Source organism: Lontra canadensis, unplaced genomic scaffold, assembly GCF_010015895.1.
Source record: "Lontra canadensis isolate GAN:19392208 unplaced genomic scaffold, GSC_riverotter_1.0 scaffold160, whole genome shotgun sequence".
NCBI lineage: Eukaryota > Metazoa > Chordata > Mammalia > Carnivora > Mustelidae > Lontra > Lontra canadensis.
Genome location: NW_022631154.1, coordinates 2,098,759 through 2,123,590, shown reverse-complemented (window position 1 = coordinate 2,123,590; position 24,832 = coordinate 2,098,759). Strand labels below are relative to the sequence as shown.

At 58.0% G+C, this 24,832-nt stretch overlaps 2 protein-coding genes across 4 annotated transcripts; one reads left to right on the top strand and one right to left on the bottom strand.

The window, feature by feature from the left end:
* Window positions 1-5,862: 5,862 nt before the first annotated feature.
* Window positions 5,863-10,568, bottom strand: HAPLN2 (hyaluronan and proteoglycan link protein 2). Of its 3 annotated transcripts, none has more exons than XM_032845170.1 (8): window positions 10,445-10,568; window positions 10,227-10,323; window positions 9,847-10,145; window positions 7,576-7,687; window positions 7,007-7,360; window positions 6,737-6,853; window positions 6,428-6,610; window positions 5,863-6,193 (listed from the first exon to the last, which is right to left on the bottom strand). In XM_032845170.1, the coding sequence occupies exons 4-8, from the start codon at window positions 7,661-7,663 to the stop codon at window positions 5,913-5,915; spliced, it is 1,023 nt and encodes a 340-aa protein (XP_032701061.1). In that variant the 5' UTR covers window positions 7,664-7,687; window positions 9,847-10,145; window positions 10,227-10,323; window positions 10,445-10,568; the 3' UTR covers window positions 5,863-5,912. The 3 variants fall into 3 exon arrangements, with proteins under 3 accessions (XP_032701061.1, XP_032701060.1, XP_032701062.1); XM_032845169.1 differs by having other exon boundaries at window positions 9,847-9,905; XM_032845171.1 differs by lacking the exon at window positions 9,847-10,145.
* A 7,962-nt stretch (window positions 10,569-18,530) lies between these two features.
* On the top strand, window positions 18,531-24,542 carry GPATCH4 (G-patch domain containing 4). The gene is made up of 8 exons (XM_032845130.1): window positions 18,531-18,649; window positions 20,831-20,966; window positions 21,408-21,481; window positions 21,584-21,676; window positions 21,777-21,863; window positions 23,146-23,237; window positions 23,465-23,515; window positions 23,708-24,542. Exons 2-8 carry the CDS (start codon window positions 20,888-20,890, stop codon window positions 24,540-24,542), a joined length of 1,311 nt encoding a protein of 436 aa, XP_032701021.1. The 5' UTR covers window positions 18,531-18,649; window positions 20,831-20,887.
* Window positions 24,543-24,832: the final 290 nt, after the last annotated feature.

The window sequence follows — 24,832 nt, the reverse complement described above, 5'->3', positions numbered from 1 at the left end:
TTTCTGCTGGGCAGGAGGACAGCAAGTCAGACGTGAGCAGGAGCTGACGGCGTGGAAACAGCCTCAGCTGTGACAGTGGGGAGGCCAGTAGAACAGAGCCCCAGCCCCCCTCAAGTGGGAGCAGAGTGAGGCCAGCCCCCCCACCTCCGGGTCTCCCTGCACTCCCAGCAGCTTTGGGCTCCAGCTGGGCCCTGTTGGCCCTGTCCCAGGTGCTAGGACTGTTTACTCGATGATCTCTTGGATTCCTTCCCTTCCCCGTCCCACTGTCCTATTAAGATCTGGGGATTCAGAGCCACCAAGTCATGAGCACATGTGGCGGGCACAGCAGCAGTCCCAAAGGGACATTTGTGATCGGGTGTGAGTGTGTTCAGAGGGCTCGGTAAGCTGCAAGAGCAGGAAGCCAGGCTCCCACGGGCCCCATCTCTGGGCCCCCCTGCCTTGCTCTCAGCTCACCCATAGCCTCTGTGGTCAGGCTTCAGGGGAGGAGGAACCCCAGGCCTGCTTCATGGATGGGTCACTCTGGTCACCGACGTGAGCTGACCGGGGGAGGTTTTGGCAGGACGCTGGCCACCCGAGTTTGCAGGGGGTAGCGGGGACACATGGCTGGGTTGGCTGGTCAGGCCAAGAAAGGGCACAACGGGAAGGTAGGAGATGAGGAAGCTGAGGGAGAGCTGTGGACGGCCTTGCTGGAGCGGGCACCGTTGCTGAGGAAGTCCCACTCACGTGCCAGGCACACGAACAGCCAGCCTTTGTCCCCCCACCACCCCGCCAGCACCCACACGAGGCCGGTGAATGGCGTGGTTGTGGCGGTGGACAGAGGTCGGCACGGCTGGCTCCCTCTCTCCAGGCCCGATCTAGCACCGGTGGTGGCTGGACGCTGGGCCGGTCCGCAGCACGGACAGGAGCCGAGCCCTCACACGTGCCGTCCCTCGGGGAGATCAGCCGGCCACGGGGAAGCAGGCTGACTGCGGCACCTCTTTCATTCTAGAGCGGAGGAGTATCTGCTTCCTGGGGTCATGCACATTCTGGATGTGGATTTGCCTTCCCCGCCCAAGGGTCGGGGCCAGGACCAATATCCAAGGAGATGAAGGAAATGGTCTATCCTTACAAGATCCCACACGATATCACCCCTAACCAAGGGCAGCCCTTGGCCGCAAAGGAAACGTGACGATGAGCCCAGGACCAGGCGTCCGTCGGCCCTGCCATCCAGCACAGCCCCGCGAAGCTGCGAGCCCGGCAGGACAGAGGACGGCCTCTGTACGGCACAGGCACACTCCAGCTTGGAGGGCACGTGCTCTACGATCGGGGCAGTGGACTTCAAAACACAATCTACATTTTGAACCAACGCCATTATCCGGCGCTGGGCCCAGATGGCTAGAAATTGTGGGTGTGGGAACCAAGGGATGGAAAGAGCAGTGATGTCACCGCCAGCCCCAGTGACCCGCTCGGGGGAATTCGTGCTCCCCGTCCCTGGAGGCGCTGCAGGGTCAGAAGCCCTGGTTCCTGAGGTGGGAGATGGGGTCTGCCAGGGGTCACAGTAGGGGCGCCGCCGGAGCTAAGGTGCGGCCTCTGGCTCCTTTGGGGCACCTCATGCCAATTCACTGACAGGCAAAGAAAGGAATTACAGTGGCGAAGGTTTGCTCTTACGTAGCCCATGTCAGCCCTTCCAGGGCTCCTGGATGGACGGCAGGACAGGGCCAGCCCCACCCACACACTCCGCCTCACACCCTCTGTTGGCTGCCTCCCCTCCTGCCTTGCTTCTCCAGCCCCCCACCAGGGCCTCTTAGCATGACCCCCCCAATACACTGCTCAGTACTGAAAGCCTCGACCCAACCTCCAGTTTGAGGTGCCCCCACTGTCCTCGCTCAGGCTGCCGTACCAAGTCACCACGGGTTGGACGGCTTGAACACAAACACGTGTTTCTCTCTCGGCACCAAGGCCAGCAGATCTGGTGCCTGGTGAGGGCTCGCTTCCTGCCTTTGCATCGGAGTCACATGTGGGGGAGAAGCAAGTTCTCCCTAATCTCTTCTTATAAGGACGCGGATGTCATCGCATCATCGCAGGATTACCTCCCAATGGCCCCGTGTCCAAAACCATCATACTGGGGATTAGGGCTTTAACATATGGATTTGTGGGAGGGTGCAAACGTTCATTCCCTAGGCACCTAGCGAAGACAAATGGGAGAGAATCAAATCAAGTGTTAATCTGACCTCTCCTTTTTTTTTTTTCTTTAATCTGACCTTTCCTGAATGGGTTCTAGGGTGACAATCACTGACGAGGGACATTTTTCTTTATGGAAGAGTTCACAGTTAATAATCAAGGAAGAAGGAACAACAAAATTAGAGGGTTTTCATTTTGTGCTTCTAATGGAATGATGCATCTAGACAGTGATCACCAGTAGCCATTAGATAAAAAGGTGATGGGTGTACGGGGTCAGGTGGTGGGCACAGAGGGATACGTCCCCATCTTAATCCCTGAGACCCATGAATGTTCACTTGTTTGGAAAAGGGTCTTGGGGATGTAACTCATTACATGAATGTATTCCCAAAATTCAGTCACATCCTGGATTTGCCAGAGTGGGGGGCAAATCCAATGACAAGTGTCCTCAGGAAAACAGAAGATGAGGAGACCCAGACACGTGAAGAGGAGGAAGCAATGTGACCACAGACATAGAGAGAGGAGTTATGTCCCCAGAAACACCAAAGAACGCTGGCTGTCACCAGAAGATGAGAGAAGCAAGGAGGAGTCCTCCTCAGAGTCTGCACAGGGAGGGCTACACCGCCAACACCAAGAGTTTGGACTTCCGGCCTCCAGACCAGTAGAAGAGTACATTTCCGTTGCCATAAACCACCACGTCTGTGGCAATTTGTTGCAACAGCCATAGACAACTGGTACAACGGGGACATTTGCAACGAATGCATCAGGCTACTGCGACAGAATGTACCGGTCAACCTGGCAGCAACAACCCGATACCACGCGCGTCCCGATGTGACGGAAGAGGAGACGCACCATCCTACTCACGAAAGACTCCTGGGAAAACAGTGAATGTATGTTTAATCAAACGTCCAAATACAATGGTGGGGGACAGAGGAAAGTGTGAAAGGACACTACAAGGATACACTCAGCCAGACCTAGAATGTGGGAGACTCGGCAGGAGAACAACAAGGTTTCCTAAACAAACAAAATGGCATAGAAGACATGAGGGTGGAAGAACTATTACTCTAAAAAATTAACCGGGGGCGGCCTGGGGGGGTCAGTTAGTTGAGCGCCCAACTTGATTCAGGCTCGGGTCGTGATCTCAGGATTCCGAGATCGAGCCCTGCCTGGGGCTTGCGAGGCTCTGCGGTCGTCCAGGAGTCGGCCTGAGATTCTCTCCCTGCCCCTCCCCCTGCCTGCATGTGCTCACTCTCTCTCGCTCTCTCTAAATGAATAAACAAAATCTTTTTAAAAATAAATAAAAATTAACCAAGAAAAATCCATCAACAGAATGCATAGCCCTTACTTGGATCCTGGTTTGGGCAAATCAGCTATAAAATTATATTTTTTAGACACTCAAGGAAAACTGATCATGAAGTATGTATTAGATAATGTCCACTGGGGGAGGTGTGATAATGGGGTTATGAATATTGTTTAAAGTCACTATATGTTAGAAATAGATAGTGAGAATTAAGAGGGAAAATAATGGGCTGTCTGAGATTTGCTTCAAAATACTCCAGCACAGGGACGCCTGGGTGGCTCAGGCAGGTAAGTGTCTGTTTTTGGCTCAGGTCGTGATCCCAGGGTTCTGGGATTGAGTCCCACATTGGGTTCCTTGCTCAGTGGGAAGCCTGCTTCTCCCTCTGCCTGCCTCCCCCCACTGCTTGTACAAGAGTGCTCTCTCTCTCTCTCTCTCACAAATAAATAATTAAAATCTTAAAAAAAATATACTCCAGCACAAACAAACACAAGTGAGCGAATTCACAGACTCCGAGGGCTCCGTTTCAAAACGGTCAGGCTGGATGATACAGCGGTCCGCCGGCCGAGTCTCTCTGTTTGCGTAGGTTTACAGTTCTCCATGATTTAAAAAAAAAAAAAATTGTAATAGGAATGTGGAGAGCAGTTGTAAGAATTAGCAAGCATGTGTATTCATGGGTGAAAAAACCAAGCTTTGCAGCAAATGGAAGGGTCCTGGGGCCGGTTCCCATCTGGTCTCTGACAGCGTCAGGGCATCGAGCAGAGGGAAAGCCATCTCCCTTCAGGGCAGCTGTTGAGCCCGGCATCATGGCTTTCGGGGCTCTCACTGCACAGCACGCCAGGACTGGGAGAAGGAGGCGGTGGCCGCCCGCCTGTTCCGCAGTCTCGGCGGCCGGCCTGGGCGCCGCGGGTGGAGCCGCGGCTGGTCCGGACGCCGGCGGGCTGCGGCGTCCCTTCCAGGCCCGGGTCGGCTTGCTCTCCCCTGCCCCCTTGCGGCTGCGCGAGGCCATGCAGTCGGTTCTAGAGAAACCGCGGCCCGCGACCAGGCGGGTGTCCCGGCCGCGGCCCCTGACGGCGGCTGCAAGGCCTTCCGCAGCGCTTCTTGCCTCTTCCTTCCGCTGCGGTGACTGGCAGCGCTCGAGGTGGCTGCTCCGCGGGCCCGGGCCCCTGAACGGCTGGGATAAGGAGAACCCGTTGCTGACCGCGAGGCCCAGGCCGCCCGAGGGAGGGGTGCGGTTGCAAGGCGCGGCTGTCCGGAGGCCGAGCCTCTCCCCGGCCAGTCCCGCAGGCTGCAGACACCCGGGCCGTAGTCACTGTGGGTGTTGTTACCGCTACCGTCCCCACAGTCACCGCCGACTGCTACAGTACCGGTGTGTGCGGCACGTGGCCCTGTCTCAGTGGCCCTCAGGGCCGACCCGGGGGCCGACACTCGTATCCCGGGCCGAGGGTCTCTGAAGAAGCCCGTCGTCCGGTTACGCGAAACCCCACGGGATGGATTCTCTTTGGCGACCACCGCAAGAGCCCGCCTGGACCTGCAGCCCGCGGCTTTGGGAGGTCCGTGCCCGGGGCTGCGGGAGCCCTTCGCGAGCGCAGCTGGCCGCAGTGGACTGGCACCGCTGGAACAGGAACACGGATAAACGAAGGGATGCACGAAAACAACACGCATCGTGAAGAAGAAACGTAACGGCGTCCGCGCTTGTCTCTGCAGCGCCCGGCCTGATGCTGGTGCTCCCGGTCCAGTTCCGCGCGGCCCGCGGGGGCGCCAGTGTCGTCGGGTGCCGGCGCCGGGCTGGGCTGGGTGGCCCGGCTGCCTCCGCCCCCCACCCCCGACCCCACCCCGCGCAGGGCCCGCTTCCCGTCAGCTGAGCGGTGGTTTGCTTTTCCTGCACGGGGCGGGAGACCGGCGGGGGCCTCGCGGGCCGTCGAGGTTGGTTCCGCCGCCCGCAGGCCTGCGGGGGCGGCGCGCGGCGGGAGTTCCGCCGCACGGTCTCGGCGGGCGCTGGGCGCCCAGCGTGGGGCTCGGCGCAATAGCACCCGCGTTCTCCAGCGGCCGCGCCTGCAGTCCCCCCTCCGCCGGTGGGGTCCCCGCCCCGCAACCCGCGCGGTCCCGCAGGCTCGCCCGCACAGGCAGGAGCCCCACCTCCTGCCGTGTCTCTTGGCGCGAGGTCGGCCGGCTGGGCCCCAGGCCGCCCCCGCCCCACGCCTCGACGCGAGAAGTCCTCAGGTTGCTGGGCTGGGGGACACAGCCGTCGCTTAACGCCCCGGGCGCCCGCCTGCCCCCAGCAGCGGCCGCGGGAGCGCTCGAAAGGCCGCCGGCTCCGCGGGATCCGCGCGTCCGAGGTCCCGCCGGGCGCTCCCACCTCTTCCACCACGCCCGGCCCGGCGGGACCCCGGCCCCCGGCCGTGGCGGGCTGCGGAACGGGGGCGGCGGGAGGTCTCGCGCCCGGGCCGCGGCGGCCCTACTCCGAGTAGCAGTAGGTCCCGAAGGCCGCCTGCTGGGCTCGCGGGAAGCCAAAGCTGCGCACGCCAGGGTCGGGGAGGCCCCCGCAGCGCGGCCGCGGCGACGTGATGGGGAAGCGCACGCTGCCGTCCGCCAGCCAGCCGCCGTCGCACTGGTCCAGCCCCGAGAACTTCCAGGCGGCGTAGAGGTGCCCGACCTTGGCCACCGTGGCCCCGCGTCGCCGGCACGCCGCGTGCGCTTCGGACAGCGTCAGCCGCCCGGGCACGAAGAACACGTGGCCTGCGGAGCGGGGCGCGTCACCACCCGCGGCAGGCGTGCGGGGGGCGGGGGGAGCCTGGCGGGCGCGCGGACGGGGGGCACCACGCGCGGTCTCGACGGCGAGTCGGGTCCCCTCAGGCCGCGCGCATCTCGCTCCGCGCGGGCTTCTCCAGACGGTCCCCACGACCCCTTCCGAGCCGCGGGCGCGGGCTCTCATCCCCGCCCCGCCGCCCGCCTGCCTCCCCGCGCCCTCACCTGCAGTCACCGAAGTGAAGCAGAAGGCGTCGTAGCGGTCGCGCTTCCGGTCTCGGGGCCCGTAGCTGCGGATCCCCGGCCGCCCCCGGCCGCCGCACGGGGCGCGCGCCGTGAGCACCGGATAGCGCACCGAGCCCTCGAGCAGCCAGCCCGCATTGCACCAGTCCAGGCCCTCGGTCCACGCTGGCGGGCAGGGGGAGACGGGGTCGGGGGTTAGAGGGGTCCCAGCAGAAGCCGGACCAGAACTCGCCCCCGCGAGGCCGGGCACATCCCGGAGAGGCCTGGGCGGTGCCCGGCTCGGCCGCTCACCCTGGTACAGCTGGGCGTAGGTGGCCAGACGCCCGTCCTGCTCCTCGCACGCTTGTTTCGCCTCGTAGTAATTAAACTGGTACCGGCCCCGGCTGGGCTGGTACGGAAACACCACTCCTGCGGGGAGAGGCGGACAGCCTGGAGGGGGCCGGCGGACGGGAGAGATGGCTGGGGGACCCCGGCGGCGGGCAGGGGGAGTCCTGGGAGACCCGAGTTGGGGCGGCCACAGCCCAGCAGAAGAGGAGGGGGTGGGGAACCCAAGGGCCTCACCCTCCAGGCGCAGCGTCAGCGCCACGCTCTCGTCCTCGATGCCGTTGATGAGTTCACAGCGGTACCTGCCCTCGTCCTCCAGGCGCACGCCCTCGATGACTAGGGAGGCGTCCAGCCGGTGCCCCCTCCGCATCCTGGCACGCCCCCCCAGGGGCCCGTAGCCCCGGGCGTGCAGGCCGTTGGTGATGAGGATCAGCGTTTCCCGGAGCTCCCCGGGCTCCACTTTGCTCCAGCGGACCTTGTAGCTGGGAGGCGGGGTGCCCAGGACGCAGGGCAGCGTGGCCGTGGCCCCACGATGAGAGTGAATGACCTCGTGGATGGGGGGCAGGAGGTAGTGGGGACCAGGGTGGGGTGCTGAGCAGAGGGGGCCACAGTGGCAAGAACTCTTTGACCCCCACCGCAAGTGCCCATCCAGACCCTAGACCCCAGACTCCTCCAACCCTCTCCTCCATTCCACACTTAGAGATGGCCCTCCCTGGGCACCTCCAACAGCTGCCTCATCCACTTTCCCTACACCTGAAGCCTCTCCCCCACCGGTCCCCAAATTCTGGGCAGGGCTGAGGTCTTACCTGCATCCCCCAGGGCTTTGTGGAGGATGGTGAAGACCCAAGGGAGAAGGAAGTGGCAAAGTGTTGGGAGACTGAGCAGACCTGGCATGATGGCACGTCAGCCCAGCGCTGTCTGTAGGGCACAAAGAACACAAACAAACATTTCTTGGGACTAGGAATAGGAGGAGGGAGCAGGGTTGGAGATGGATGATCCCATCCATCAGGGATCCCTCAGAGGGGACTGTCCAGCTGGAAAGCATGGGGACAGAGCAGGGGGCTGAAGGGGGCAAAAGGAAGGTGATGGGGGAAGGGACAGTGGCAAACTCCCTTCCCCCAGGCCTCCACGGCCTCCCTGCCCTTCCCCTTCCCAGGTGCTAGTTCCTGAGTCTGGCCACCCAGATGGCCGCTGCAGTCTCTCTCCTCTCCCAGCACCGTCCTCCAACAGAGCCAGCCCAAACGTGATCTTGTCACTCTCCTGCTTAACACAGTGGCTCTTTTTGCCCTAGGGACAAGGTTTGGGCTCCTAACCTCGGCTACCAGGGCCCTCTGGGATCCCGCCTCTCCCTGTGCCTTCCACATCGCCTCCTACCTCCCGTGCCCTCAGCACTGTGTTCCAGACACCTTGGACTTCTGGCTCCAAGAGAGTCTGAATTCGCTCTCACTTCCTTCTCCTGGGCGTCACTGTGGGCCTCACCTCTTCTGGGAAACCCTTCCTCTTCCCTCGCTGGCCACACTGTAGTGCGCTGTGACCTGCTCTCCTGCCCCCCGCCTTCACCGGTCTGGCCCTCATTCTTGGAAGTGCTTTTATTAGCGACTGAGCTAGCAGTGTGGGTTTCAAAGTGATACCTGTGCACGTGTGGGTTGTATCAGGGAGGTTTCCAGTGGTTAAAAAGCTATAGCACTAATTCCAAAAACAGCTATTTCAGTAGTAGATTTCCCCCCTTCTTTTTCTTTTCTTTATTTTATTAAGTAGGCTCCTTGCCCAGTGTGGGGCTCGAATTCATGACCCTGAAATCAAGAGTCGCAGGCTTTATGGACGGCCAGCCAGGTGCCCTGATTTTTTCCCCTTATTGTTATCTGTCCTTTATCAACTTGGCCATTTTTATTTTTTTAAAAGATTTTATTTATTTATTCGACAGAGAGATATCACAAGTAGACAGAGAGGCAGGCAGAGAGAGAGAGAGAGAGAGAGGGAAGCAGGCTCCCTGCTGAGCAGAGAGCCCGATGTGGGACTCGATCCCAGGACCCTGAGATCATGACCTGAGCCGAAGGCAGCGGCTTAACCCACTGAGCCACCCAGGCGCCCAACTTGGCCATTTAAAAAAAAAAAAATTGGACTGAGGACACCCTTAGCCTGCCTGTACTCGTTTTCTAACCCCTATTCCTCCAAGTGCTAATTGCATGACTTCGAACGAGTTATTTACTTCTCTCTGCCTCGGTGTCCTCAGCAGTAAACATGCCGATAGCAGTCCCCATCTATCTCATCAAAGGAACATGCTAGAATTCTTAAAATCGTGTCCAGTATGTAGTAAGTTCCATGTTTGCGTTAGCCATTATCTGCAGCACCCAGGACAGTTTCTGGCACACAGTAGGTGCTAAATAAATGTGTGTGCTTGTTTTTTTTTTTTTAAGATTATTTATTTATTTATTTGACAGAGAGAGATCACAAGCAGGCAGAGAAGCAGGCAGAGAGAGGAGGAAGCAGGCTCCCTGCTGAGCTGAGAGCCCCATGAGGGGCTCCATCCCAGGACCCTGAGATCATGACCTGAGCCGAAGGCAGCGGCTTAACCCACTGAGCCACCCAGGCGCCCCAATGTGTGTGCTAGTTAATGAATGAGTCCCCGCTAAGCATTCTGGAAGGAGAGCCGGAAGCCAGGGGGCTGAGCCCCTCCTCCTTCAAATGAAGGCCCGGCCCCACTTGCGCTTGCCGAGGGAGAATTGGGGGCTGCGTGCAGAGGGCTTCCCGGGGCCTGGAGGGGAAGTACCTGGGCTGGGAACCCACAGGAGACCTGTGTGAGACCGCCCCAGCACTTGCCCCGTGTATCCTGTATTTAGGGGGAATGATTACAGGTCCCCTCTTACACCTGTTCAACCGTGCACACATTGTAGGGAGCAGTGAGGTCACACAGCCAGGAAGAGCATGGCGGGCTGGCGTTTGAAGCTGGTTTTGACGTCAGGCTCAAGCTCCTCCTTAACCGCTCGTCTGTATTCGTGTGTTTCTAAGCAGGCACACACATACCCTCTTTGTAGCCCTTGCAGAGAATTCAAGAACCAACAGCCCTCAGTGCCTACCTGTTAGAAGCCGGTCTCTTCACAGAGATGGGAGAGGCAGGGACTGGCTGCTTTTTGTCCTGCTCCAGGAAGACGTTCCAGGGAAGGGGTTGCAGGACCCCTGGCAGGTCCAGGCACCTTCGAACCCCGGGACTTGGGCACCTGATCAGCAGGGCTGCTCCTTGTGCTTCTGCCCTGAGCTCCCAGGAGCAGCTAAGGTGCCGAGAACTTGTCCATCTGCCAGTCCACTAAGCTAGGCTAGGTGACCGGTGTCCAGACTGTGACCTGGCACTTTCTCTGCACAGCTCACTGTCCTGGGCCTGGGGAAGATGTGGGGCTTGGGATCGGGGCTGGGGACCCCCAGAGGGGTTGGAATGAAGGAGGCATCCAGGAAGAATTACCTGGAGGAATGTGGAGGGTGGGGTGCCTCGTTTCTTCTAGATGCTCTCCGCCCGGAGAAGGAGCAGATGGACTGGTGGGTATGAAGACGTTGGGCCGCTGTGTGTGAGGATGAACTCTGGATGAGCTCACAGACCATGGTCAAGATCCCGCCGTCTCTGTGTTTCCACATGGGCCTGTTGAAGCAGCAGCCCTGCCCCTCATCCCACAGAGCCCTCACCTCTGTCCTCCGGAACCTGGGTGCGCATCGCCTGCGGGGAGAGGCTCTCAAGTTGGGAACCAGACTTCCAGCGGACCTCCAGCGGCTTCTAGAAATCCCAGCCCCTTCTGTCCAGCCCCCTGTCTGTCCGTCTGTCTTTTCCTTCTCTGGCCCCACCCCATCGGAAGCACAATTTCCCATTGTCTCTGTCTTTCTCCCTATTGTTGGATAACAGGGGCCCTTTCTTCATCCTGCAGGCAACGGCAACAAAATGCCAGCAGCTGGGGATGTGGGATGCAGGACCGGCTGGCACTCACCACCGGAAAAGGGGCCCGGGTTGGAGCAGGATCCCAGCAGGATGGACATCCCCAGGGAAAGGAGACGGGGTGGGGGCACTGTTGGTGAGGAGGTTGAAATGGGTCCCTTCTGTCCCCAAGCTTCAAACCTCGGGAGGGATCTGGTGTGAGGCCGGGGATGGCGGGGCTCCGCGGAGGACAGAGCACGTGGTTGGAACCGCAGTGGGAGAGAGGGCAGGTTGACAACAAGGAGGGGTTTCGGTGCCTGGGAGGAAAAATGGGCATTTCTGAGAAGGACTTTGAAAAGCTCTCCAGAAGAGAGGTCAGCTTATTTGTCCCGCCTCCTCTTAGTGTAAATTCTTAAGAGAAAGGAGGTCCTTAACCTCCCTGAGTGGGAACACAGTCTCCAGTCTGCCCTGGAGTCTAAGCTCCCACGGAGTTCACACTCAGTGTTCAGACCTTTCTGTCGAGGCACAATTTACATACGGGGGCACAGATCTTACACGGATAGCTCAGTAATATTTACACGCGTACACACCATGGAAGTAACCCCCGAGATCAACATATGGAATATTTCTAAAGATTTTTTTATTGGTCACCCCGGGTGGCTCAGTCGGTGAACCATCTGCCTTCGGCTCAGGTCATGATGCCAGGAGTCCTGGGATCCAGTCCTGTTGAGCACGGAGCCCCGCACGAGATCAGGACCTGAGCTGAAACCAAGAGTCAGACGCTTAACTGGCTGAGTCCCCCAGGAGCCCCTTCTGTAGAACATTTCAACACCCAGAATAAGCATGTTTCTTTTGCCGTCAGTGCAGAGGGCTGGGAATAACCTTGTGGAAAAGGTTCTAGCTTCCAGTCTCCTCTTGCCTTCTTCTCTCCCCGCCCAGCAATCCCGGGTCAGTAGATCGTGTGCTTTTGGAACCGGAGGGGACCTGAGGACACCTGGCTTCTTCAGGCACCTGACAAAGAGGAGGAGCGGGTGGGAGGGAACAAGCCCACACGGAAGGCAGCTGTGGAGTCAAGCCTGGAACTTGCTGCCGTTCCCACTCATCCCTCTTCGGCGCCTCTCCCGGATTCTCCCAGTCCCAGAGCTGCAGGGTTTTCTGCAGGGGCCGCATCTCCTAACAGGGGGCCCACCTCACCAGCTCGAGCTCCTCTGGGGATTGACGGACTCTCTTCCCCCTCTTCCAGCACTGTCCCTGGGCCCTCCCCTACCCCCCCAGAGGAGAGAAGACAAACAGCCCCTGTTTCGGGGCCAGGACGCCCTGATCCCGCGCATCTGACTGGCCTCCACCCAACTCAGACAAACAGCCTCCCGCAGAGAGGGGCCCCCCCCAGGCCAGCCTCTGCCCTGGGCTCACCCCCACCCTCTGTTCTCCCCAGATCGCTTCTGAACTAGGGTTTGGAAGTCTCAGGTATGTGAGCCCATGAAAGACTGAGTGCAGACGGGGCGTGGGCCTAGCATTATCCCACAGAGGCAGAAAGAACCCTTTGCGGATGGGGTGGGGAAGGAACAGACGGGGACCAGGAATGAATGTGTGGCAAACAGGATACATTCCCGGTTCCCCCAAGGCTCAGCTCAGCAGGGGGGTAGCTGCTGGGCTTGCCTTTCTGAGGGGAGGGCCTTGCCACTGCTGCTCCCAGCTGGGCTGGGCACAAGTGCGGAGTCCTGACTTCTCTTCCTCTAACGCCCAGACTCGGCCTCCAGCCACCAGGCAGGGTCAGCTGGTCAACCTTCTTGATCCCCGCTGGTGGCAAGCTGTTCCCCGTTTCCTCTTGAGACCGCTGCATGGGGGGTGGGGAATGTTGGTAAGATGGCCCTTTAGGGGGTTGAGGGAGAGGGTGGGGGTGACTGGAAGGGGCCTCTCTCCTTCTTGTGAAGTTCACACACGGCCACCTCCCTGCCTCCCCGAGGGAGAGGTCCTCGCCTTCTCTTCCCTGCAAGCCCTAGGCCACGCTTATTTCTGGCCTGGGCTGGGGTGCCCTGTGGGGCTGGATTCCAGCATCACTGCAGGACGATGAGGGGGTGAGGGGAGGACGTCAGCCTTTAGGAAAATCATGTTTCCCCCCTGGACCCCTCCCTCTCACTCCTTCTAGTCCCGTCTCTGTGCTGAGCATGAGGACTCACCCCTGTGCTTCAGATGCCCCATGGAGCCTTGGCAGAAGACTGTGCCTCATTTCGGGGGGCCCCACCCTGCCTGGAGGTCCTGGACAGAGCTCCGTGTCCTGGCCTTCCCTCCAGCCCCTTTACTTGAGGCTCCTGAGCAGTGGGTGTCAGCATGCCCACCCCGGGACTGAGCAGGACCTCGAAACCGGAGCTGCACAGGTCCAGAGGGAGGCATTGGCTGGTTGTGCGGGCAGCTTCCTCCCACCTGCAAAGTCTCAGAGGACTGGAATGGGGGGGGTCACCTCGTCCTCATCCCAAGCGGGCCAACATTCAGCTTTATCAACCATCTCTATTCTGAGGGTATGATGGGGGGGCAGGGGGCACTTAGGCACCCTAAGATCGTGACCTGAGCTGAAATGAAGAATCCTTTGCTGGACTGAGCCAGCCAGGCGCCCCTTGTTCTTTTCCAGTGCCGCTGAGACGGTATCCTACAAGCTGGTCCTGCTTTGCTCTTCCCGCCTGGTAAGACGGGCCGAGCCTCTGCTCCGGGAGCACCTGACGCGCCGTCGCCCGTTCCCTTCTGCGCCTGCGCGGCAGGCCCGGGGGGGCGGGGGGGGGGGGCAGGGCCGCGCCGGAGGTTTGGGACAACTTGCTGGACATCCTGGGAGGGGACCCAAAAACAAAAGCAAAAAATGATCCGTTACCTTTCCCCTACACCAAGTAAATTCCAGGAATCTAGAGATGGAAATGTAGAAATGAAGCCAAAATGAATTTTTTTCAACTCGAAGTCAACTTGTATTGGTTTTTTTTCTTTTTTTTTTTAAGATTTTATTTATTTATTTGACAGAGATCACAAGTAGGCAGAGAGAGAGAGAAAGAGAAAGAGGGCGAAGCAGGCTCCCTGCTGAGCAGAGAGCCCCATGCGGGGCTCGATCCCAGGAGTCTGGGATCATGACCTGAGCCGAAGGCAGAGGCTTTAACCCACTGAGCCACCCAGGTGCCCTGTATTGTTTCTTTTAAGCCTAATTGCAGGAAGATGTCTGTAATAGTATATACATTTATTTAATATGTTTAATTTTATACATAATAATTTATTTAATATACTTAATTGTAGACAATTTAACAAACATAAAAACACTAGAAAGTGAAAATCTCCCTCAGTCCCACCGCACAGAGTAAACGTTTTGTTGTCTGTCCTTCCCAACACTCCAGAACCCGGCGCGCGCGACGTTCCGAGCCTTGACGGCCGCGGGGACGCGCACTGCACCCGAGGGCCGGCAGGGGGCGCGGGGAGCCGGCGGCGCGCGGGGCCGCGGGGGGCTCGGAGGGGCGGGGACGGGGGCGGGCGCGGGGGGCGGGGGCGGGCGCGGGGCCCGGGCGCCGCTTCCTCCCGCGCCTCCGCTCGGATCACGCTTCTCCTCTGCTCCACCCCAGTCCCTCAGCACTAACTCTGAGTTGGACCCATTTGCTGTTTTACCCTTTTTCCGGACAAAACAGTATCCGCTAACTGCAGGAGAATGAGGGCATCCGGTGGCTCATCCGCTAAGCATCTGACACTTGGTTTCAGCGCAGGGTCCCGGGACCGAGCCCGCTTAGGGCTCCCCGCCCAGTGCGGAGTCGGCGTGAGACTCCCTCTCCCTCTGCCCCTCCAGCTCGTGCTCTCTCTCTCTCTAGTAAATAAGTAGATCTTAAATTTTTTTTAAAGATTTTATTTATTTATTTGACAGAGAGATCACAAGTAGAGAGGCAGGCAGAGAGAGAGAGAGAGAGAGAGAAGCAGGCTCCCCGCTGAGCAGAGAGCCCGATGCGGGGATCGATCCCAGGACCCTGAGATCATGACCTGAGCCGAAGGCAGCGGCCTAACCCACTGAGCCACCCAGGCGCCCCAGATCTTAAATTTTTTTGAAACCCAGGAAAAAGGTACGAAGAGGAGGAAACGCTTACCTGTAATCCCTTCACCTGGGAATCACCGCACATAACAGCTTAGAGGTTTTCCCTCATAGTGTGCCTACGCGTTTTTTAAAGATATAATTCACATACCATAAAATTCACCTTTTTAAAGTACAATCCAGTCATTTTTAGGATATTCATGAATTTAACCCCCACCACTATCTAATTCCAGAACAACTCATCAATCCAAAAAGAAGCCCTGCACCCAGATCAGTCACTCCCCCACCTCCCCCTCCCAAACTGCCCTGTGCCTGTGGATTGGCCTATCCCGGCATGTATGTGACCTTGGTCTCTGGTTTCTTAAACTTGACATGTTTCCAAGTTTTCTCACGTTCTGGCGTGTCCCAGGGCTCCACTCCTTTTGATGGGCAAGTAACATTCCATTATGTGCGTCTGCTGTGTTTCCTTTATCTATCCCAGTTGGTAGACATATGGGTTGTTTCCACTTTTTGAGTATTTTAAATAATGCTTCTATTAACATTGATGTACAAGTTTGTACAGGCATGTGTTCTCAGTTCTCTTTGGGTGCACACCCAGGAGTGGGATCATGCGTCCTATGGTAATTCTATGTTTAACTTTCTCAGGAGCTCTCAACCCCTTTTCCAAGACAGCTGCTCCATTTCACATTCCCACCAGCAAGACATGATTTTTCCACATTTTTTCCACATCTTCTCCAACCTGTGTCATTACTCTTAAAAAAATTACACTTATCCGGGTGTCTGGGTGGCTCAGTGGGTTAAAGCCTCTGCCTTCAGCTCAGACTCTTGGTTTCAGCGCAGGGTCCTGGAATCGAGGCCCACATCAGGCTCTCTGCTAAGCAGGGAGCCTGCTTCCTCCTCTCTCTCTGCCTGCCTCTCTGCCTACTTGTGATCTCTCTGTCAAATAAATAAATAAAATCTTTTTTAAAAATTACACTTATCCTAGTAGGTGTGAAATGCTAGCCCACTGTGGTTTTCATTTGCGTTTCCCTGGTTACTAAGGTTGGGCATCTTTTCATGAGCGAATTTGCCATTTGTAGATCTCCTCTGGAGAAACGTGTTTTCAAATCCTCGGTCCATTTTTAAATTGTGCGGTCTTTTTATTGTTGAGTTTTAAGAGTTCTTTATATATTCTGGATATTAGAACCTTATCAGACATAGGATTTGCAAATATCTTCTCCCATTCTGTTATTGTCTTTTAATTTCCTATTTTTAAAAAGATTTTATTTATTTATTTGACAAAGAGAGAGAGAGACATCGAGAAAGGGAACACAAGCAGGGGGAGTGGGAGAGGGAGAAGCAGGCTCCCTGCTGAGCAGGGAGCCCGATGCGGACCTCGATCCCAGAACCCTGGGATCATGACCTGAGCCGAAGGCAGAAGCTTTAACCCACTGAGCCACCAGACGCCCCTATGTATAGATTTTTAACACGGATAAGCCCTCACCATACCGGTACCATTCCGTATCTGCTTTTTTCCCTTTATTTATTTATTTTTAAAAGATTTTTATTTATTTATTTGACAGGGAGTACAAGTAAGCAGAGGAGATGGGCAGAGAGAGAGGAGGAAGCAGGCTCCCCATGGAGCAGAGAGCCTGATGTGGGGCTCGATCCCAGGACCCTGGGACCATGACCTGAGCCGAAGGCAGAGGCTTTAACCCACTGAGCCACCCAGGCACCCCTTTCCCTTTATTTATATCACAGATATTTCCCCCAAGTTATCAAAAGTCCTTCTTCGACATCCTTTTTTGTGGCTAAGTATTAGTCCATTGTATGGTTACACTGATTTATTTAGCCATTCTTCTCTTGTGGGATACTTAGGTTCTTAACAATTTTTCCATTTTTAAGTGTATCTGCAGTATTTTCTATGCATCGTGTTATCTGCTTATCAGACCACGTACATAGTCGTGACATAGTCGTGTGTGTTTTCTGTCCTATTGGCCTTTATTCCCACCTCGTGAGGAGGTGTGAGACCCATGCAACTTGCAACTCCTTGAGGCCCATTTCTCTTGCAATCCCATGCAATCCCCAGGGCCTGGCCTGCACCCTCAAGGGAGGCTCCTTCAGAAAGCTCCTCCCCGGGACCCTGCGCTGAGGCCCCAGGACTGTGTCCCAACCCGGCCAGAGCTCTAAGTGACATAAAGTCTTGGTAACTTGCTATATCCCCACAAGGTGGTGAGGCCCAGCAGGACAAGGGCTGGACACCTTTATACCACCAGCCCTTGGTCTACAGAAGATGCTTAATAATTCTGGAACGAGTGAGTCAGGCAGAACAAGTTGCTCACCACCCTAGGCCAGACTAGGAACCCTGAGTCAGACAACGGTGGCCACGAGGTTTGTGGCGTGGCCTGCAAAGTGGGCCACACACAAACTGTGAGCTGGAAAGGCCCTGGGATTGCCTCATTCCAGCGCTTTCAAACCTTTGCCATGACCACAGTATGATACAGGACATTGGCTAGGTGGAGGGGACAGAGAGATGGAGCGAGACATGGTGGACACTGAAGTCAGGTTGTGGAACTCCCTCAGCAGCCCCCAATACCACAAGGCCGAGTTTGTAAAAATGACTGAACTAGTCCAGTCTTCTAATTTTACAGACCAGGGGAAGGGTGCTCTTAAGTGACTTGTTCAAGGTCTCACGACCAGTGGTGGAAAGGGGAAAGGACTCACACGTGCCTCCCATTCACAGGACCTTCCCCAACTCGAGCAGCCTCTGAGTACCTTCCAAGCATCCCGCATCCCTGATGCTGTAGGAATTCCACTAAGCAAGACCCACCACCGTTTAATGTCCCTGTGTCCCCAGGGAGCATTCTTACAACAAGCAGGGCTGGGCGCCTGGCGGCTCAGTTGGTTAAGCCTCAGACTCTCCATCTGGGCTCAGGTCACGATCTCTGGGTCCTGAGAGGGAACCCCAGGCTGCAGGCGCTGGGCGTGGAGCCTGCTTGGGGTTCTTTCTCCCTCTGCCCCTCCCCCCAATAAATAAATTAAAAGTAAAGTTGTTTACGGGGAAAATTTTATGAACTGCGATAAACGGAGCCACGTGACAAAGCTCCGCCGGGAGATGCTGGTTTTTCTCTGCGGTTCCTGGCGCAGGTGCGCGCCTGCCACCGTGAACACCGCGACCGGGAGCGTGGGGTCAGCCCGCGGGACGGCGCCTGTGCAGCTGCTCCGGCTGAGCTCTCGGCCGTCGGCGACGTTTGCTCCGAGGGGCCTCCCACCTACAGGCAAGCGCCAGGCCGCCAGCCCCGCGCGCGATCGGGGTCCGCCTCTAGCTCAGCGCCCCCCGCCCCGCTCCGGGTCCGCGTCTCCCGCAGCTTCGCATCAACGGTTCCAACCAGGCAAGGGTGCCCGCAAGGGCCTGGGGAGCCTACTGACACCCCGGACGACTGCCCCGGAGGCTGAGCATTCGCCCCCGCAAGCCGCCCCCGAGGGGCTCCCCGCTCGCCGCCCCACGCCCCGCTCAGGCCGCCCCTGCGCGCCCCGCGCTTCCTTCCCCGTCTCTGGGCGCGGGACTGGCGCGGCGTCGCGGCCAAAACTGTTCTCGGCGTCCCGCGGGCGGGTCAGGACCAGCCCCTCCGCCACCCCCGGGCTGCAGGCTGGCCGGAAGCGGAACACGCCGAACCCCGGAGACGGGCGCGCACGGGCGCGTTCCTGCGGCAACCGTGCAGGCAAGTGACGCCCCGCAGCCGGCCTCGCGGGCGGCGGCGCCTCTATGGTGTGGGCGGGCGCCTCTATGGTGTGGGCGGGCGCCTCTATGGTGTGGGCGGGCGCCTCTATGGTGTGGGCGGGCGCCTCTATGGTGTGGGCGGCCTAGAGGGGCCGGCCCGCAGCTTCCGGGAAGATGGCGGCGCGCAGGTCGGAGGGCGCACGTGTTCGCGCGGAGGGGGCCCCCGCGCTGACGGTAAGCAGCGGCCGCCCCTCGGACGGTGGCGGTCGGAGGCCGGGCTCGGGAGCGAAGGCGGGGGCAGGACAGTAGCCCCACCGGGTGGAGCTGCAGCAGGAGAGACGAGAGACCGGGGAGGGGGACCTGTGGAACCTCGGTCCGAAAAGTGGCCCCGGCCGCTTTAACGTGAGAAAACTCGGGGTGACCCGAGAGCAGGTGGTTCCGGACGCGCGCTCGCAGCCTTCGCGACCCTGCGGCGCACAGCCTGGGGCCTCGTAGCTTCTGTCCGCAGTGACCGCTGCCGGCCGGTCAAGCCCCGGGGTCGTACCGGCTGAGCGCGTTCACGCCGGCCTTGAGCGCGCGGGGTCGGAGAACGAAGCCCGACGCCGATCCGGGGCGTGCGGTTTCCAGTGACCGCGGCGGTCAGCCGTAGGTCAGGGAGCGCAGAGAGCTCCAAGAGGCCGAGGGGTAATTCACACCAGTTCTGGGATCCTGGATCCTCTACTTGTCAGCTGTTGGGTTTGGGCAAGGAATAAACTGCCCTGCGATTTGTGTGTTTGCAAATGTGGGTAATAACACGTCCTGGTAGGGTCGGTGGGAGGATGAAAGAAGACGGTCCGTGTAAAGCGGTCAGCAGACTGTCAATGTCAGTGTCAGATAACAGTGTCAGATGTTACTGTTGTTTTTATCAAAATCTGGGAGCTGATGGATCAGAGATGACTTCCGGGAGGAGGCCGGGTTTGGAGGCCGGCTTAAAGGCCCCAGTGTTCGAATTTTACTTTCCTTATAAGTTCAAGAGCCATTTCTTCACCCCCTGCTTTTCTGTCGGGACTCTTAAGGTATCAGGTTTTTGGGTAATTGCCTCTCACAGTAGAAACGTGAACAGAAATGTACGTCATCCTGAATTTGCCACTCTTCAGTCCCAGAGCCGGTATCCTGACCTGTGCGGAAGGCAGACGCTTAACGGACTGAGCCACGAAGGCGCCCTATAGTAAATTATCTTTATACAAGTTAACTTTCAGTGAGTCAGCAGTGGTGGCCCTAAGTTTTGTGTGTCTTGTGTGATAAGCCAGCCTGACCATTTCAAAGGCAGATTTAGTGTATAAGCCGGATAATGCCATTATCCGGCTCCAAATGGAGGAGCACCTGTGCGACTATAAAGAAATGCTGCTTGTAACTGTGGCGTGGTAGGAAGAGGCCACGTTGGAGGCAGGTAGGCAGCCTGAGCTTGTTTTCCAGCTCCCCTCTCTTAACTAGCTCTGTGACCCAGGCTTTGTTTTCTTTGTTTGTAAATTAAAGATATTAGCCAAGCACAGGACAATCAGCATTAAATAATACACGACAACAATACATGGAATCAACCTGTTATGCATGAAATGCTCAGTAAGGTCACCCTTCCTCTTTTTTTTTTTTTTTTAAGATTTTATTTATTTATTTGACAGAGACCACAAGTAGGCAGAGAGGCAGGCAGAGAGAGAAAGGGAAACAGGCTCCCCGCTGAGCAGAGAGGATCCCAGGACCCCAAGACCATGACCCGAGCCGAAGGCAGAGACTTAACTCACTGAACCACCCAGGGGCCTCAAGGGTACCCTTCCTAAGCTATACAGTTTCAAAAAGAGTGTTCCAGCAAGATTGAAGACCGGCAGCGAGGAAGAGGTGCAGAGCCCCCACACTTGAGAGTACAGTGAGTGCTGGAGCATGGCTGTGAGATACGGCTCCGTTCGGTATTCTCATGACTCAGGTTAAAGATCCCTTATTGCTTTGTTTTTGTGTGGCAGTGAGTTGCAGGAGCTGTCACCACGTGGCGGTAAAGAGCGGGGCTCCACGGGCCAGCCGTCTGGCTGAGTTCCTACACATAGTAGCTATGTGACCCAGAGCGAGTCACGCTTTCTCTTTGTAAAGGAGGGATGATATTTTCCCTGATGGAACGTTCCAGAACGCCTCCTGAACTGGGAGAATTAAATGAAATAATCATGTGATGAGCACTCTGTAAACTTAGGTGTTACTAATTACACCAATCCTGCTTGACTTGTGGAAATGCTGATGATCTCTCTGTGGTCAGACGGGGAGTCCCTCCCCCCCAGCAAAGACCAGGTCTCCTTCCTCTGTCTCTGCCCCAAGTTCAGAAAAGAATTTTTATGAGAACAGTCAGGCTGGAGCTGATGGATGATTTGGGCCCTTTCTCCTTTTTTCTTGAAGGGGTGATGACGGCGTCTTCTCTGGTGAGGGACTGAGAATCGGGACTCTTGTCTCACCATGAGCGTCACCCCAGAGGTCAAGAGTCATGGGATGAAGTTTGCTGAGAAGCAGCTGCTGAAGCATGGATGGACGCAAGGTCATCCCTGGGGGGCCCCTCCACATCCCCCCGCTCCCTGCGCGAGCCCAGGGGAGCAGCTTCCTCCTGGGCCATCCATAAGTAGTCCATTCAGCTGGAGGGGGGAAAGCCAGTTTAAAGGGAAATTGTAGAAGAAAATATCTGACTTTTCCAGGAAAGGGATGAGTGGAAGAAATGTGACAGCGGGTCGTGAGAAAGAAGTGTTTGGGAGGACTGTGGGGGAGTAAGGGTCATGGCCTCTATCCTGAAACAATCACGAGGGAGAGACGGCTCGGGCTCAGACAAAGGCAGGGACACTGCATGGAGAGGCGCCAGAAGGAGGGGGACTGGAGGGCGTCCCCCAGTGCTCACTGTGTGTTGTGACAAGGAGTGGCACGTGTTGATGCCTGTGAGGGCTTGGGGCAGGCGGCACAATAAACCAGGTCCCTCACTGTCCTGCAGGCAAAGGCCTGGGCCGGAAGGAGAATGGCATCACCCAGGCCCTCAAGGTGACACTGAAGCAGGACACTCATGGGGTAAGACTGGGCAGGCTGAGGGAGGTCTGTGTGGCTGGAGAAGGGGACCCCAGGGACAGAGCAGGGACAGGTCCTCGGAGTTCATATTTCTCTCTCTGGCAGGTGGGACATGACCCTGCCAAGGAGTTCACAGACCACTGGTGGAATGAGCTCTTCAACAAGACTGCAGCCAGCTTGGTTGTGGAAACCGGGCAGGTACGGGGTGCTGATCGATGGGCAAGTGGACCGTGAAGGTCTGGGACGTGTGGGGTACAGGGCACACCCACGTCCCCCACTTACTGATACCTCCCCACAGGATGGAGTACGGCTAAGGCATCTCTCTAAGGAGACCACCCGTTGTAGTCGTCCCAAGCCCAACATGCTGTATCAGAAGTTTGTGAAGGTGCGAGGGGCTTGGGTTAAGAAGGTCCATCCTTTTTGCTTCCCTGGTCTCCCCCAGGGCCTGAACATTGCTTCACATGCCTAGCCCTCCTTCGCTCTTCTACAACTATCCTAACATCGTCAGACGTCACTTACTTAGATAGCAGACCCGCATCCAGAATTAGACTTTCAGGTCCCAAGGGCCTGGGGATGGGGCCTGGGTGGTGGGGCACGGGCACCTGCCAGAGCAGGGCGGGAGGGGAGGTCCAGTGCAGAGGACTTAGAGGCCAGAGGAGACCCGACAGGTTATCTGACCCCACCCCATTCCCTCTCACATTCCACGGCCACCTGTTCCGTGCTAGGGCTCTCCGTGTTCTGCAGCGAGCCTTTCCCGTTTCTCCCCATCCCTGTGGCCGTCCTCTCCTGCTGGATTGCTGGGACAGCCTCCTACCCAGACCCCCACCCAGTCTCACTGGCCATCCCAGTCAGTTCACTGCCACAGCGGCCAGAGTGTTCTCTTAACGCCTTGTACTGGGGCTCTGGTTCGTCCGTGACCGAGGATGACCGTCCCGATGTGTTGGACTGGCTCACCGGGCCCTGCGGTCTTGTCCTGCTCTCACCGTTCTCAGGCCTCTACCCTTGGGACGGGATCGGATTCTTTTGAAGGTACCGCCTCTGCCACCTGCAGGTTTCTGCACATGCTCGTCCCACTCACGGCCTTTAGCAGCGCCCTGCTCCCTTTCCCCCTTCACCTGCCCACTTGTGGTGGTCTTCGAGAGCTCACGGAGTTCCCGAAATGTCCCCAAACCCTGAAGTCGGATCGGTACCCCTCCTCTAGCACAGGCAACACTTGTGTTCTGTTCCCCCACCCTCCGCCCCCCGTGTAGGCTCCTCTGGGCCGACTGGTCTCGTGCCTGTTCGGCTCCTGTGCCCGCCTGTTGGCCCGGAGTAGGGTCTCAGTCTTAGTTACGAGCACTGCGGGTAGGCGTTGGGGAGGGCGGTGAGAAGCACCATGGGATGATATCAGGGGACACCAGGAGGACCCAGTGACCCGGAGCATGCCCCCTCCCTTCTTGTTCTGCCCACTGGTGGCTCCACCGCCCACCCGCCCCGGCAGCCCACCTCCTGCCAGGGTGGAGGTACGCTGTGGCTCCCCTCTCTGTGGGTCTCCAGGGAGCTGTGTTGGGGGCTGGCAGGTCGGCACCTGTGGCTGCCTGTTCTGAGTCGGGGGGCTTCCGGGAGGCAAGAGGGGTTGGCAGTGGCGTTGAGTGGGCTTTGTCCACCCCCACGATCGCTCCTTCTAGATGGCCACACTGACATCAAGTGGGGAGAAGCCAGACAAGGACTTGGAGAGCCACAGTGATGACGACAACCAGGGACCCAAGCCTCCGAAGATGTGAGTGCATTTTAGTGCTGGGGGTGTGTGCGAGGAGAGAAAGGACCAAGTTTCAGGCCTGACTGGACTTCTCCGGGTGGAACTATGTCGTACTAATCTTTGCTTCCCCTGCACCTAGAAAGTGCCAGGTCCTGAACAGGGACTCCGTGTTGAAGGGAGGTTTCGGAGGGCAGGAGAGGTCAGGCCTTTGCACGAGCTGTTTGTGATTCCTGATCTCCCCGCAGCAGTCTGACCGATGAGATGCTGCTCCAGGCCTGTGAAGGGCGCACGGCACACAAGTAAGTAGTGGTCAGCTCCTTGGGGTCCCTTCTTTCCTCCCCATCACAAGCCCTGGGGGGTGGCCTCTTCTGTACACTTCTCACCCCAGGGGAGGGATCCCCCGCCTCCCCCCCACCAGCGTTGCCTGCACCTGCAAGGACCAGGCCTGTTCACCCCGTACCTCGCTTTGAGCTGGGCCCCGTCTGTTTCAGGGCCGCTCGTCTCGGGATCACAATGAAGGCTAAGCTTGCCCGGTTGGAGGCCCAGGAGCAGGCGTTCCTGGCTCGTCTCAAAGGCCAGGACCCTGGGACCCCTCAACTGCAGTCTGAGAGCAAGCCCCCCAAAAAAAAGAAAAAGAAAAAGCAGAAAGAGAGAGATGCCATAGCAACAGCCAGGAGTGCAGAAGAAGATTGTGGGGGAGATGCAGGCCAGGCGGACTGGAGAAGCAGGAAGAAGACAAGACAGAAGCCAGAAGCAGTGGTGGCAGAGGAGCAGGAGGGAGTGGCGGTGGGGAGTGCGGACAGGGGGCCCGCAGGAGCAAGTGCACCCGGAGAGCAGGAGAGCAGGGAACGAGCTGATGAGCGCCACAGGAAGAGAAAGAGGAGGCAGCACCGCACAGAGGAGACAGGAGTCTCAGATGGAGGGGCCCGAGGTCAGGAGGATGAGGCCAGCGCCAGGACAGAGCAGGCAGAGAGTGGCACGTGTGCCAAGCTGCGGCGCAGACACAAGAGACGGCGGCGGCCGGAGGAGGGGGACATGAACGCAGAGGATGTGGTGGAGGGGGCTGCTGTGGACCGTGGGGCCCGGGAAGCAGCAAGCAGAGCGCACAGTAAGGGGAAGAGCAGGAAAAGCAAGAAGAGAAGACCGAGGCCCCAGGAGGAGGAGGAGGAGGATGTAAGGGATGAAGGGGATGACGAGGGTGGCGGGACTCAGGAGGCCGGGAGCGGGGCTCACACTGGCCCAGGCAGCCCAGGCGAGAGGAGGCAGCAGGGACAAGCTGCAGTCAGCGCTGACCCGAGAGTGAGAAAGAAGCAGAAGAGAATGTGAAGGTCAGGTCAGTGTGGGGCTCCACGAACTCCCTTCTGAGGAGCTGTGGACTCAGACCGCAGTTGACAGGGTCTCCTGTGCCCTCCCAAGGAGGAAGCAGACCACTGAACTCCAGCTGCTCAGAGCCGGGTGTGGGCAGCGTCACCTGAAGCTTCTAACCCGGAGGGCGAGAGCTCGGGCTGTGGGAAGGGGCCTGTGGACGGCCTGCCGGGGGGCGGGGGGGGACATGGCAGCTGCAGACGCAGCCCACAGGCCGCCGGCCCCCCAGACTAGAGTAAACAACTCCGCGC

Coding starts and splice junctions, on each gene's coding strand:
- HAPLN2 (XM_032845170.1), bottom strand. CDS start 7,663: ATGCCAGGTCTGCTCAGTCTCCCAACACTTTGCCACTTCCTTCTCCCT. Junction 7,361..7,575: donor CAAAGCCCTGGGGGATGCAG/GTAAGACCTCAG, acceptor CCCTCTGCTCAG/CACCCCACCCTGGTCCCCAC. Junction 6,194..6,427: donor CTTCACTTCGGTGACTGCAG/GTGAGGGCGCGG, acceptor CCCGCTCCGCAG/GCCACGTGTTCTTCGTGCCC.
- GPATCH4 (XM_032845130.1), top strand. CDS start 20,888: ATGAGCGTCACCCCAGAGGTCAAGAGTCATGGGATGAAGTTTGCTGAG. Junction 20,967..21,407: donor GAAGCATGGATGGACGCAAG/GTCATCCCTGGG, acceptor ACTGTCCTGCAG/GCAAAGGCCTGGGCCGGAAG. Junction 21,677..21,776: donor TGGTTGTGGAAACCGGGCAG/GTACGGGGTGCT, acceptor ACCTCCCCACAG/GATGGAGTACGGCTAAGGCA.